General features: G+C 48.2%; 4 protein-coding genes across 5 annotated transcripts; 3 read left to right on the top strand and 1 right to left on the bottom strand.

Annotated features, from left to right (window-relative positions):
• The first annotated feature begins 36 nt into the window (after positions 1 to 36).
• On the top strand, positions 37 to 998 carry snrnp35 (small nuclear ribonucleoprotein 35 (U11/U12)). Its single transcript, XM_037268904.1, has one exon. It carries the CDS (start codon positions 159 to 161, stop codon positions 864 to 866), a length of 708 nt encoding a protein of 235 aa, XP_037124799.1. The 5' UTR covers positions 37 to 158; the 3' UTR covers positions 867 to 998.
• An 89-nt stretch (positions 999 to 1,087) lies between these two features.
• On the bottom strand, positions 1,088 to 2,810 carry si:dkeyp-69c1.9. Of its 2 annotated transcripts, none has more exons than XM_037268910.1 (3): positions 2,706 to 2,810; positions 1,275 to 1,617; positions 1,088 to 1,195 (listed from the first exon to the last, which is right to left on the bottom strand). In XM_037268910.1, the coding sequence occupies exons 1-3, from the start codon at positions 2,782 to 2,784 to the stop codon at positions 1,141 to 1,143; spliced, it is 477 nt and encodes a 158-aa protein (XP_037124805.1). In that variant the 5' UTR covers positions 2,785 to 2,810; the 3' UTR covers positions 1,088 to 1,140. The 2 variants fall into 2 exon arrangements, with proteins under 2 accessions (XP_037124805.1, XP_037124804.1); XM_037268909.1 differs by lacking the exon at positions 2,706 to 2,810 and adding an exon at positions 1,776 to 2,551.
• arhgap42a (Rho GTPase activating protein 42a) lies at positions 2,798 to 10,594 on the top strand. Its single transcript, XM_037268873.1, has 24 exons — positions 2,798 to 2,951; positions 3,384 to 3,479; positions 3,657 to 3,718; positions 4,805 to 4,876; positions 5,958 to 6,059; positions 6,122 to 6,232; positions 6,676 to 6,780; positions 6,837 to 6,966; positions 7,040 to 7,140; positions 7,204 to 7,313; positions 7,382 to 7,460; positions 7,536 to 7,575; positions 7,661 to 7,723; positions 7,793 to 7,867; positions 7,968 to 8,052; positions 8,130 to 8,188; positions 8,247 to 8,352; positions 8,431 to 8,590; positions 8,660 to 8,810; positions 8,925 to 9,470; positions 9,538 to 9,691; positions 9,790 to 9,867; positions 9,953 to 10,032; positions 10,192 to 10,594. Exons 1-24 carry the CDS (start codon positions 2,798 to 2,800, stop codon positions 10,278 to 10,280), a joined length of 2,808 nt encoding a protein of 935 aa, XP_037124768.1. The 3' UTR covers positions 10,281 to 10,594.
• Positions 10,595 to 10,966: 372 nt separating this feature from the next.
• LOC119133258 (E3 SUMO-protein ligase ZBED1-like) lies at positions 10,967 to 13,418 on the top strand. The gene is made up of 2 exons (XM_037268888.1): positions 10,967 to 11,906; positions 12,073 to 13,418. The coding sequence occupies exons 1-2, from the start codon at positions 11,027 to 11,029 to the stop codon at positions 13,071 to 13,073; spliced, it is 1,881 nt and encodes a 626-aa protein (XP_037124783.1). The 5' UTR covers positions 10,967 to 11,026; the 3' UTR covers positions 13,074 to 13,418.
• Positions 13,419 to 13,504: the final 86 nt, after the last annotated feature.

The following is a 13,504-nucleotide window of genomic DNA, read 5'->3' on the forward strand; positions in this document are numbered from 1 at the left end:
TCATTATAATAAGAGGAACCGTAGACGGAACATTGTTTCCCTATCGGAGTGTTTTTATGGATGCACGGTCAAGCGGAACCCCTGTAGAAAAAGCAATGCGGATGTTTTCCGTTCTGTTTTAGTTGTAACGAGCCACAAGTAAATATAGCAGCCGCGAAATGGGGGACTGGACCCCCATCGCTAAGGTGTACGATCCACTGAAAGCCGGGAGTATTGACGGCACCGATGTGGAGCCCCACGACCGGGCCGTGTGGAGGGCGATGTGCGCCCGCTACAAGCCCAACAAAGGCGTTGTGGGAGATCCGCTTCTCACTCTCTTTGTAGCTCGACTCAACCCGAGCACCACCGAGGATAAACTACACCAGGTCTTCTCTAAATTCGGCGACATAAAGCGGCTCCGGTTGGTTCGTGATGTGGTCACGGGCTTCTCCAAGCGCTACGCCTTTGTCGAGTACAAGGAGGAGCGGGCCGTGGTGCGAGCTCGTCGGGACGCCAACAAGCTGGTGGTGGACCAGCAAGAGTTGTTCGTGGATTTCGAGCTAGAGCGAACCCTTACAGGCTGGATCCCCAGGCGGCTCGGCGGCGGGCTAGGAGGAAAGAAAGAGTCCGGGCAGCTGCGCTTCGGCGGCAGGGATCGACCTTTCCGGAAGCCCATCAACCTGGGAGCTGGACAATCGCTGCAAGAGTGGCAGGGCGGCGGGCGCAAGGAGTGGGAAAGATCCGGACGGCGAGACCGGGACAACAGAGACAACCGGGACAATAGAGACAACCAAAATAACTGGGACCGAGACAGGGACGAGAAGGGGAGCAGAGGAAGGGAGGACAACCGCTACCGAGACAGGAGCAGGCACCGAGAAAGGAGATGAAACTTAAAAAGTGAACCTGGATAACTTTATTTTTCGTTGTTTTTTTTACGGCCACCTCATTTTTATTACAGCACAAAAATCTTTGCAAAATGTTGTGTTCTTTGTCATATTAAAACTTTATTATGAAAGGTGTTTAGTCACTCATCTTGGCGTTCCATTCTGGAAAATGCACCAGGTCATAGCTCGTATTTGATCCCAATACGCCCCCTAGTGGCTACGGGCAGCATATCTTACTGGAAGGTCATTCAGCAATGGTGGACAGGGCGGCTCCAGTTCAAGGGTCATGCCAGTTGGGGTAAGTCTCCCTGTTGATTGTCCCGAACTCGATCCTACATCACTCAAAATGTTTGGAGACACAAATTAGCAAGCATAGGCAAGTGTCTCCAAACTTATGACCATAGTCCTCACCTGAAAGCCGGGTTGATGCCAATGTTGTCCGGCTGCGGCAGGGCAGGGGTTCTCCTCCTGCACCAGGAAGACGGAGGCGGAAAGTCCTTCTGGTACTGAGACAGCATCTTTGGATCTTGGTTTGGCTCACAGATGTCTGCTTGCTCATCTATCTCCAGATGCTCGCTCTTTCCACTTTGTGTTTGTTTCAAGGGTACTGGACGGCAATGGCGAGTCTGCTGGGACGTCTGGGCAGCTGGAAGGGAACTTTTCACGCCGTCTCGTGGTGGCACGGTCCTGAAGCAGAAAGCCTCCCGAGACGTGGTCTCCATCTTGGCGGGGGTGTCCGGGTAGAGGAGAAACCCTGCCGGGTCAGAAGGGCTTTGACCGATGCAAGATAGCTCAACTGCTTCTGAATACAAATCCATCAATTGCATGAATCGATGCCTGACAAAAGAATTTTCCACTCCAGACGTTAGTTTTCCATAGTAGAAAAAGAATCTTTGGACCTGCCAATCTCACCTGCCATTGTGGGAAGTTCTCCCCTGTATGGTCGAGCCCGCAGGAAAAAGTGCCGGCGGTGTTTGGCATGTTGCAGGTTTTCAATGAACACTTTTTCCGATTGATCCATACCGTATCATCAGTGAGTTAATAAAACGATTGAGCTCCAAAGTGTCTTGGATTAGTTGCGCTCCTTAAATCCAGTTTACTGCTGTCGTCATGGCATTGCAGGTACAGTAAGACAACAAAGCATCTTTGACATGGCGAGCCAAGAAAACATTCAGTGGTTTCCTCGGTGCCTCTGGCCATCTGTCAGTAATGCGTCTTTCTTTGCCACTGAGCAGCTGGCATTGATCCCAACTCGCTCTATTTATTTACCAGTCCTGCAGTATTATAATAGTTTTTTTTGGTTCTGGTCAGAACCCAAGCTGCAATGTTCTGAATGAGCTGCTGCTGTTTGATATTCTTTTGAGGGAGTTCAGTCAGAGGAGCTTTGCAATAATAGGCAGTAAAAGTAGTTTTCGAGTAGTTCATGTTTCATGAGGCGCCAGCAGGAGTCTCCCGTCCCCATAGTAACGAGCCTTCCGCCAGACCCTATTTAGCTAGCAGCGTCGCATTCATTGCCAAGCGCTTCTTTGATTTATTTGAAACCAAACTTGCATCCTGCTTCTCTCGCACTCATCCTGCTCCCTCACACATTCAGCATCTACTGGTAGCACGGAAATCTCCGAGAACTCCCCCTCAACGCAGTTTATCGTTTATGTTCGTCTTCTTTTATACCCCCACTCCAAAAAAAAAAAAAAAAAAAAAAAAAAAAAAAAAAAAAGTAGCTTCCAGTCTGTCAACGCCGCTCCAGTGTCCGGAAGTGGCGAGTGGAACGAGCGAAGGGGGGGAGAGAAAAAACGCGGAGAAAGGCATGAAAAAAGAGGTCGAGCGGAGCAAACTTCTCACCCGGATATTCCCAGCGAGCCTCGGCGCCGTCCTGACCGGAATCTTGGCGTCTTTTTTCGGCGTAATTTGTCCTCGCCATCCGTTGAGCTAGGATGGGTCTCCCGACGCTGGAGTTCAGCGACTCGTTCGTAGACAGCCCCGAGTTCCGAGATAGGCTTCAATGCCACGAGATCGAGCTGGAAAGAACCAATAGATTTATCAAAGATCTCATCAAGGATGGAAGCATGCTCATATCGGCACTCAGCAGTAAGATCTTTTGACAATAAGATGCTATTTATTGCCAAGTGGTTTCTTTCCAGGCTTCATCACCAGCCATGCTGACTTTAACTGCTTCTCCCTCGGAGTGTTTTATAGACTGAAAGACATTTATAGTCTTATAAAACGTGATTATTACATTGTTGTTTTTATTGGAATAATTAACATCACACCATTTTTATTTGAAGCTGAAGTCATTTATCAACTTGTGGAAGGCGGGCCACTGGTGGTCCCCAGAGAAAGCACCAGAGAGGTCTGCAAAAGGATTTTTGCAACATAAATGCTAATGCTCAAATGATACTGCGTGTTTTTCGGACTAGTTTTGCGATAAATACTTTCATTTATAGTACTTTGTTATTCATGGCCGCCTAACTCTGGGAGCCGTTGCTGAAATTGTGGTCACGTTTGTTCTGCTGCTGTCAGGCCTTTCGCAGGCGGTGCAGCGTTTCTCTCAGTCGCTGCAGGAGTTCCAATTCGAGTGCATCGGAGACGCCGAGACAGACGATGAGATTAACATCGGTGGGTTTGATTCCAGCGCACACCTTTATTTTATTTTTTTTACATGTGGTAAAATGATCCTAACTTAGTCCTAAAATCCTACTCTGAGAGTTCTGTAAGCCAGCAGAACAGGCTTTTTAAGCAACGCTGTTTCCATAGCAACAGCCCGACTGACTTGTATTTGCACTCTGGTTGCAGCTCAGTCTCTGAAGGAGTTCTCTCAGCTGCTGAGCACCATGGAGGAGGAGCGAAAGCGTTTGGTGAGTAAGCAACTCCCTTCATGAGTATTTGGGTCCACCTGTTGTGTCTGAACCAAGACTTCCTGTACGGCGTGAACCTTTTTCTGCGGAACCGGGACTTTTGGCTCGAGTTCCCCTTCTGCACACAAGTCTGACTCAAACACACTTCATCAACCTTTGTGTCAGAATCAGTTTGTGCTTAAGTGTGTGACCTTCTCTACAGGGCCCCCTTTGTGTGCGTGTGTATGTGTGCCTTTTGTGAAAGTGTGCACGGTCTACTGGTTGAGGAACCATGTGGAACCTATTCGGACTATTCCCCAGTGAGAGCCGAGCCCCTCGCTGCCTGGGAAAGTCCATAAAAGACTCCTGTGTGTGTGTGTCTGTGCGTGCGCTTGTGCGTTGTTTTAATTTTGTGCGCCGAGCACAGCACCACTTTCCTATTCCACCGCTAATGTTAGCTCCAGGCATCCTGATGGGCTTGCGGTTAGCACAGTTCTGGGTTTGAATCCGGGCTTAGGCCTTTCTGTGTGGATTCTGCAGTGTCAGTAGTGGCCATAAGGCAGGCCAGTAATCAGAGTTTGTCTCGTGGTATCCAATTTCATGGTGACTGTCGCAGTTTAGCGGCGAAAGCAACACAAATAGAGTGCTCCCTTTCAATACGGGTGACCTCATGACACGAAAGTAAAGTCGCCGCATGTGACCGCAGAATCGTGTGTTCACTAAAGTGAGCTAGCTGCCTTATCACAGATCAAGATCTTCTCGGGCTTTTTTTATTGCTTTCACAACAACATCATTTGACAGATTGAATGCCATCCATGGAACAGAAAAAAACTTGTGACCTTTGTTCAGTTCGGCGTCTCTACCAAAGCAATTTGCTACGTTGAATAGCGTGACATCATCCAGTGGTGACAAGATGTTGACAACAAAGAAGCGTTTGTGTCTAATTCTGACTATGACGATCATTTTTTTATTTGTTTTAGCCTGGAAATCGCCAAAGAGTTGGCCGAATAACGGGATTGAGATGTGTATCAGCAATGATTGTGACATTCATTGCCATTGCAACACGCTCATCTGAAGGCTGCCGCCTTTTGTTTTTGACTCCCACAGATCCAAAACGCTGACGACGTACTAATCTCGCCCCTGGAGAGGTTTCGCAAGGAGCAGATCGGTGCGGTAAAGGTACAAAATGCCCCCCCTCCCCTTTTTTTTATTATTATTTTTTTTTTATGAATGAACAAAAGTCACTCAGTGCCCCTTGGAAACTTTAAAAAAAAAGAAAATGGACAGATAACCCAAAGTTGCGAAACATTTTTTGTCATTGTGCATGGGTGGAGCACGGTGGCCAAATTTGATGACTTGCCATAAAACACTAAAAAAGTGTGTGTGGGGAGGGGTTATCTTTCAAGGCTAGTTTGACGTAGCAGTAAGAATTCTGGTCGGCATGCCTCATAAATTGAACCACCCAAAAGTCTCAAGGACACAATTCTGCCATTTTGTTTGGGTTTTTTAAGATCTCTTTGTTTGAGTTACATGTGAAGACCTTATGAAATGGAACAGGAAGTCGGCCATTTTGGTTTTGATTCCATATGGGATTTTTTTTTTTCTGTCATTAATTAATCTAATTGAACATTCTTGGCCAAGTGATAATGTTTGACGAGTTATTTAGTGCAGTGGTCGATCCCGCGGTGGCCCCCGGCCGCTCTTGAGCATTATTCCGATAAACTGCAAGACGTGTCAGGACGGAGGTCGTGGGAACGGACGCTGGGAGACACGTCACAGACATGCAGTGAGGCGATGTGAAGGAGGCCGGTGTCTGGTTTCAGCAGCCCACCTCTCATTCACGTTATCTTACTCTAAACTAGCACACAAGCAAGACTGTATATGACTTATGAGACCTTTCTTAGATACCCTATCAGAATTGAAATAAACTCTCACCAGAAACAGCCACTAAAAAAAAAAGAAAATGAAACATTCCGTGCTTAGTCTCTGCCCCCACAATTCCCTCGGCCATCTCCTGTTACGCACCAATTAAAAATCAAGACGAACAACCCTGATGATGTTGTCCTGCGGGCACGTGTGGCCGAGTCCAGGGGAGAAAAAAAAAAAAAAGTCTTGGCAGCTGCTTGTCGAATGTCGCAGCAGCGTGCGAGTCGCAGCTAGACTCCAAAACAGTTTTTTGGGCGAATTCCGTTTCAGCAGGACGGTTAAACCCTGACAGGCAATTTTATCTTTATTTTAATCACGCGTCAATCTCACTCAGGAGGGCAAGAAGCAGTTTGACAAGGAGACGGAACGTTACTACTCCGTGTTGGAGAAACACCTCAGCCTGTCCTCCAAGAAGAAGGAGTCGCAGCTTCATGAGGTAACATACACACACGCACACACACACACACACACACTGATCTGTGATGGTTGTTGTCGCAGGCTGACTCGCAGATGAGCAAAGACCGGCAGGTGTTCAACGACGCCTCGCTGCAATACGTCTTCAAGATCCAGGAGGTGCAGGAGAGGAAGAAGTTTGAGTTTGTAGAGCCGGTGAGGACACGCTAAACGCACACACGATGTGAAGGTTTGAGAACGTGGAAGGAGAACACCTCCTGTCCAAAGGAGCCCCTTTTTGTTTGTTGACTGTGTGAAAGTCGCATGAAGATTGAATGTTCCCTCTGGGGGACAATTCTAAATGTTCTTGATCTTTCCAAACGAATCCTTTTTTTTTTTTTTTCACTGTGTCATTGCTTGTGAACTTGAGCGTCATTACCATCACCGCAGAAAAAAACCCAAACGCTCTGTTTTTGCTGCCGATAATCATATTTTAATGATACAGATCAGTGAAGGCTACTTCCTGTTTCGGCCGCACCACTTCCTGCGTGGAGATCTTTTCCACCGGGAGCAGAAAAAGTCTTTGTTGTGAACGTAAACAAGAAGAGTAACGCAATCTGCGTTTTTTTGACAATGACTCTGTTTTTGTTGCTTTTCAGCTGCTGGCCTTCCTGCAAGGCTTGCTGACGTTCTACCACGAAGGCTACGAGCTGGCCAGCGAGTTTGAGCCTTACAAACAGCAACTGCAGTTCAACTTGCAGAATGTAAGTGAAACATTTCATCGTAAAAGATGAACCCCTGTTCATTCGGCGCCTTTCAGGCCCGCAACAACTTTGAAAGCACTCGGGCCGAAGTGGAGCGGCTGATGAAGAGGATCCGCTCGGCCGAGGAGGACTTCAAAGCTCCCGGTTGCTTCACCATGGAGGGTTACCTGTACATACAGGAGAAACGTGAGCCCGACTGGACGGTCCGCTCCCCCCTTTGCAGACGGCATCCAAAATGTCCGCCGGTGTCTTCTCTCAGGTCCGCTGGGTAGCGTGTGGACCAGATACTACTGTACATATGAGAAGAGCTCCAAGATGTTCACCATGAGCAATACCGAGGCCCGGCCGGCCAGCCGACAGGTGAGCCCCTCCCCCTAGTTGTGATGATGAAACGATCGGATGACAAGACAGCTACGCTGACAGAACGGCGCGGTGAACGGGACGCCGGAGATGTTCAGGCTTCGTTCGTGCGTGCGGAGGAAGACGGACTCCATCGACAAGCGCTTCTGCTTCGACATCGAAGTGGCCGAGAGGTGACGGCAAAGCGGCCGTTTAGCGCCGCTGTGTTTTGGGTTCCATCCTCCTTTTTGCTTTTGTGCAGACACGGCGTCATCACTCTGCAAGCGCTCTCAGAGGCCAATCGGCGACTTTGGATGGAGGCCATGGATGGCAAGGAACCAGTACGAGTCATACTTTCACCTGCTTCTTCTCCTTCTATTGAGTGACTTTGCGCTGACCTGTTTGTGGCTCCTCAGATCTACACTCTGCCGTCTCTGCTCAGCAAGAAGGAAGAGAGTAAGAAGCCAGATTTCATTTCAATTCAAGAGCCGCCACTTTGCAGCATTTTTGTTTGCTTTATTCGATGGCTCTTGCTTTCCAGCGTTCCTCAACGAGACCGGCTTCAGCTTTGTAAGGAACTGCATCGCGCTAGTGGAAACCAGAGGTAGATATAATACACTTGGGGGGGGGAGGGGGACCTTCACAGTAACAGCAGCAATAAATGTGAACGTAGGCCTCAACAGTCTGGGCCTGTACCGGACCGGGGGCGTCAACTCCAAAGTCCAGCGGCTGATGACGAGCGTGTTTGGTAAGAAGGCAGGGCTCCAACTGACGTGATTTCCTGCTTTGCTGACGATGACGTCAACAGAGGATGACTCGTGCTGAAATCATGTCTGCTTTCCCCGCAGCCTCCACTTCTGCTTCGGGCGCTCAGCTAGACGCAGACGCTTGGGACAACAAGACCATCACCAGCGGATTGAAGAATTATTTCAGGTGGCTGGATTTCCCACCAAATTTGAAAATGAATGCCTTGAATCATGCATATTTTATACGACATCATACGTTTGCAGGTGCTTAGCAGAACCTGTGCTGACCTACAGACTGCACAAGGAATTCATCAAGGCTGCAAGTAAGAAGGCTGCCTCTGTATATCTGTGTAGAAAAATCTCTTAAAACGCTTTTCACAGAATACGATGATCAGAACCATCGCGTGAGGGCCATCCACGCGTTGGTCCACAAGCTACCTGAGAAGAACCGAACCATGCTAGACCTCCTGACCAATCACCTCCTCAAGTTAGTACACAGGAATAAAGTTGCATTTCAGTTTTATTCAGTTGTTATGAAAAGGAGTTTTTTTTTTTTTGTATGCAGGGTGTCGTCACACTGCGCCCAGAACATGATGACGGTGTCCAACCTGGGCATGATCTTTGGTCCGACACTGATGCGGTCGCAGGAGGAGACGGTGGCCGCCATGATGAACATCAAGTTCCAGAATATTGTGGTGGAGATTATCATTGAGAACCACGACAAGGTCCGCACACACAGTGAGCTAAACTCACACTCGTACATGTTAACACTTTGCGCTGTGTTTGCCTGGCAGATATTCAACGAGGCTCCCGACCTGTCGCTACCGTTGCCCCCAGCGCCATCCTCTCGGGCGACCCCTCGAAGGAGCAAGGCCATCTGTCTGTCGTCGGGGAAGAGAAAGGCCCGCCTCTACCCGCCCACTCTCTGCTTGGCGGACAACGACAGTGAGTGCTTGACAGCGTTGGGTCTCGCTTGAACGAGTTTATCAAAACAGAGGAGACACTTCTGAACATGACGTAAAATTGTCACACACATTTGTGTTCTTGCCTCCCCTCCAGGCGACACTTTCAGCAGCAGCAGCCCCGGCACTACCCCGATGGGCAGCCAGGAGTCGCTGTCCTCACACTCCTCAGAGAAGAACGGGGCGTCGCAGACGTCGCCTCCTGCCGAGCCCAACTCCTCCACTCAACTCCATCCGCCTCCTTCCTGTTCCTCCAATGGAGACGATAGAAAATGGCCGACAGAAAAGGAGACACCGCCCGTGGCGTTATCCGCGTCGTCGTCCGTGGCGTCTCTGCGCTCCGCGGCCGAGCGGACGGACTCCACCATCTCCCTGTCCTCCGCTAAGGAGTCCAAATCCTCCTCATCCACCGTGCAGCTTTCCTCCTCGGGGTCTCCGGCCCGGCAGGTTCGCTCTGTCCCCAGGGCATCGTCTGTCTCGTCGCTGAAAAGCACCCAAGAAAAGACGAAGGACTCTTCGCCACCTCAGCTTCACAGGACGGCAGCGTATAGGAGGGCATCTTCATCCTCGTCCTCCTCCTCGTCCTTGTTCCCTTACCCGCTTTCCACATCGTCCTCACTCACCTCCTTGCACATCTCGGAAGGTACGCAACATCCTCCACTTAGACTTTAATAAGTACCTTTGACTCGTGTCTTTGTTTCCTGTTTCAGACTACCGAAGCTGTCACGGCTCAGTGCAGAGTTTAGCGTCACTAGATCCGCGAGAGGCCGCACGAATGCGGAAAGCGCCTCACCTACGACGAGACTTAGACGTCTTGACGCCAAAGTCCATGTCCACCAATGGCTACCAGAGGCCAGGATCAGTGTAGGTGTCCAGTTATTATGAAGAACTGTCAAGTTATGCCTGAAGTGGTGTTACCATGGCAACTTGTCTCACGTTGCCAGTGTTTGTGTGTGTTCCAGGTTATCCACCCGGGCACAAAAACAACAACGGGAAAGCTCTGTGTTCTCCTCAGCTTTGGACATTTGTGCTCCCGGAAGGTTTGTGGATTCATGAATTGAATGTATCTCTTTGTTGATAAATTCAAAAAAATATATATTTTCAATCATTTTACTGGTCTCGCAGGGATGCAAAAGCTCTGTACTCCTGTGAGGCCGAACACAGCCACGAGCTCAGCTTCCCACAGGGGGCGCTCTTTTCAAACGGTAAGAAATGACAGCCCTCTGTTTTGGTTAGCAACTGCAGTCAGTGACATATTGCTTTACCTCTGCCAAGGAAGCTTTCATCACCATTCGTGAATTAGCAGGAGTATTCAACAACCTCTGATCAAATTTCTCATTTTTGTTTGGTTGTTGTCTCGGCAGTGCACCCATCGGTGGAACCGGGCTGGCTCCAGGCAACCTACCAGGGCAGGACGGGCCTCATCCCCGAGAACTACATCGTGTACACCTGAACGTCTGTGATGTCGTCACCCCACTGCCAGACTTGAAGACATCCATAAAGCATATACTGTTTATATTTAAACATGTAGCTGAAATCACTGAACAGTGCGTCTCGAATGATTCTCATCCATTTACTGTATTCGTCTCACAGCAGTGTTTTTATTTTTTGATGAATCGTAATAATTTATGTGTTGCTATTGGTCAGATCAACAACCGTCATTGTCCACACATTTGGGATATGTGGAACTCAACTGTTGTGTTGTCTTTCTACTGCTGCCTGATGTGCCTTTGTGTCCTAATAAAGGACTCGTGCATTCTCTAGTAAGACTTTGTGGATTATTTTTTATATTCTGTGACTGGCAGATGTCCAGCCCAGGGTGTACCCTGCCTCTGACCCAATTTCGGCAAAATGTGCCCTACCTCACCCCTCAGTCTGAACAAGATAGGACCATTCCACCGAATCGGTGCCATTTGCTTGTAAACTTCAATTTCTCTCTTTTTAATTTTGAATCGAATAATACACAATATGAACTACTCAAAGTGTGTATTGGCCCTTCTCATGCAACTTGTTTTTTTCAGGTTGTTTTAAAGTCATTTAGGGTTACCTGAGGAGCTAGTTTGTGGTATACAATTTTAAAATTGACGATCGCCATATCGTGCGGAATGTGCACCGCGCGTCGCTGTTTCACATCGGACCCTTTTGAATGTGAAGCACGGTGTGACTGCGAGGCGCGGTGTATGTAAACAATACTGCTGAATGGCTAAGATGGATAAGAAAAACAATGAACATTTTGAAATGGAAATTTCAGAAGTCGAACCAAATGAGGGGGAAGACGAACTTGTGACGAAAAGAGGAGCCGTGTCTGTGGTTTGGAGGTATTTTGGTTTCAAAAAATACGACTACGACCAAAAAAACATTTTATGCAAGATTTGCTTTATTAAAGTTGCTGCCACTGGGGGGAACACGAGCAATTTGCTCCACCATCTTTGCCGTAGACACGTTTCGGAATATGAAGAATGTATGAAGTTAAAAACGGCGCCCTTTACATCGGCTGGCAATCAAAGAACAATTCAAGAGACGACTACCAGAGGGGCTCCATACGATAGGAAAAGCAAACGCTGGACCGACATAACTAACGCAATCACCATCCACCTCGCAAAAGACCTGGTTGCTCTGAATACAGTCGAAAAAGAAGGCTTCAAGCACATGATCAAGACATTGGATCCCCGCTATGAAGTACCGAACAGAAAGTACTTTAGCCAAGTTGCAATCCCGAACTTGTACGAGAAGCGCCGAACGAAGCTGGAAACAGACATGGCGGCCGTGCGCCACTACGCCTTGACCACTGATATGTGGTTTAGTCGCACCATGGAGCCCTATTTCGGCGTGACAGTTCACTTTATCAGTGACGACTGGTCGTTGCAAAGTCACTGTCTGCAGACCAGCTACTTTCCTGAGGACCACACTGGAGAACTACTTGCAGCAGGCCTGCAGGAGGCGCTTGAGTCCTGGGGGCTTTCTGAGGAGAAACTCGTAGCCATCACTACCGACGATGGCGAGAAGGTCACGAAAGCTGTGGAACTGAACAGGTGGACTCGACTCCAGTGCTTTGGTCACAGACTTCACCATGCCATAGGTAAGCAACAGTTGATTATTTTAATAATCCATTTATCTGATGAATGTTTTAACCCGGTGAATATTTGATACCTCATATCTTTAATTTAGGCTGATACCAAGACTTGGTACTTTCCCAAATGAGTATAAGTTAAGTAAGACGATTAACGTATTTGTTGTTTTTATAGAGAAAGGTGTGAGAGACGACCGCATACAGCACGCCATTGGCGTGTGCAAAAAGGTTGTGTCCACCTTCTCGTACTCAAGTAAAAAAAGGAGGGATCTGGCCATTGTTCAGAACTATCTGGGTCTTCCAAACCACATGCTCACGACAGAGACGCCGACCAGGTGGGGCTCGCGTCAAACCATGATCCAAAGAGTGCTTGAGCAAGAGCGGGCCATTAATCACGTTCTAAAAGACGACAAGAAATGCAGACACTTAGTCCCGAGTTGGCAAGATTTGGACGTTCTAGAGGCCGTCAACAAGGCGCTGAGCCCACTCCAGGACTTCACAGACGCTTTGTCAGGAGAGCAATACATCAGCGTATCCTACCTCAAGCCGGTGCTCAAGCTCTTCAACACATCCATCCTGGCCGAGGACGGGAAGGACACCCAGCTGACAAAGGACGTGAAGAACAACATCTTAGCCGATTTGAACGAGAAATATTCGGACCCGGTCGCTGACGATCTGCTCGACATGGCGTCGCTTCTCGACCCGCGCTTTCGAACCAAGTACATTGATGAAGAAAAGGTGGAGAGGGTTCTGTCCAGAGCCGTCAAGGAGATTGTGTCACTAATGAAGACTGAGCGGGACAGGTTCCCCGGGGCTGCAGGTTCAGAAGCGGAACCCGATCCACCCACCAAGGTAAAACGAAGGAAGACTTTGGCCAGCTTTTTCAAAAGGCAGGGCGGCGCAATGACGGAAGAGGAAAGCATCAGAAATGAGCTGACAATCTACTTGCAGATTACAGAGGTGGACAGTGATGTGGACCCTTTCGAGTGGTGGAGATGCCACCAGACGAATTTCCCTCGCGTTGCTCAGCTAGCGCGGCAGTATTTATGCATCCCCGCCACCAGCGCGCCATCAGAGAGAGCGTTTAGCACCGACGGCAACGTGGTCCCGTGTCACAGGGACGCGCTCAAACCGGATGCTGTGGACCGTCTGGTTTTCCTGGCTCAAAATTTGTAAATATCGAAATGACGTTTTAACAGATCTGATAGGAAATCAGGGTCGATTGCGTTATTAAAAGATTTTATTTTTAATGTTTTTTATTGGGATAAAATGACCAGTTGAATGAGTGAATATATAGACATTAACATATTACAACAAAGATGATCACATTTAACGCCCCACCCCAAAAAAATATTCTAAATAGTCCATATTGCAAAACAGTCAAATGTTCTGCCTGTAATTCATATATTAATTGTTGTAAGCTAAAAAAAAAAAAAAGTATAGTGAGACAAACGCTATTTGTTAGTGGTGCATTTGGATGATTGCGTTTTGTGTCGTTTGTTATTAAGCATGAAGCTAATTGGGCGTAACAGACAAATTTAGGAGCTTCTTTTAAACGGATGTTGCCGTCAAGCCACACTTAGGCAAGTGACTCCTGCCTGAATCGA

The sequence above is a fragment of the Syngnathus acus genome, chromosome 14, assembly GCF_901709675.1.
Source record: "Syngnathus acus chromosome 14, fSynAcu1.2, whole genome shotgun sequence".
NCBI classification, from domain to species: domain Eukaryota; kingdom Metazoa; phylum Chordata; class Actinopteri; order Syngnathiformes; family Syngnathidae; genus Syngnathus; species Syngnathus acus.

Coding starts and splice junctions, on each gene's coding strand:
- si:dkeyp-69c1.9 (XM_037268909.1), bottom strand. CDS start 1,884: ATGGATCAATCGGAAAAAGTGTTCATTGAAAACCTGCAACATGCCAAA. Junction 1,618..1,775: donor AGAACTTCCCACAATGGCAG/GTGAGATTGGCA, acceptor CTGACCCGGCAG/GGTTTCTCCTCTACCCGGAC. Junction 1,196..1,274: donor GGCATCAACCCGGCTTTCAG/GTGAGGACTATG, acceptor TGAGTGATGTAG/GATCGAGTTCGGGACAATCA.
- snrnp35 (XM_037268904.1), top strand. CDS start 159: ATGGGGGACTGGACCCCCATCGCTAAGGTGTACGATCCACTGAAAGCC.
- arhgap42a (XM_037268873.1), top strand. CDS start 2,798: ATGGGTCTCCCGACGCTGGAGTTCAGCGACTCGTTCGTAGACAGCCCC. Junction 7,461..7,535: donor CCATGGATGGCAAGGAACCA/GTACGAGTCATA, acceptor GTGGCTCCTCAG/ATCTACACTCTGCCGTCTCT. Junction 9,868..9,952: donor GACATTTGTGCTCCCGGAAG/GTTTGTGGATTC, acceptor CTGGTCTCGCAG/GGATGCAAAAGCTCTGTACT.
- LOC119133258 (XM_037268888.1), top strand. CDS start 11,027: ATGGCTAAGATGGATAAGAAAAACAATGAACATTTTGAAATGGAAATT. Junction 11,907..12,072: donor CAGACTTCACCATGCCATAG/GTAAGCAACAGT, acceptor TTGTTTTTATAG/AGAAAGGTGTGAGAGACGAC.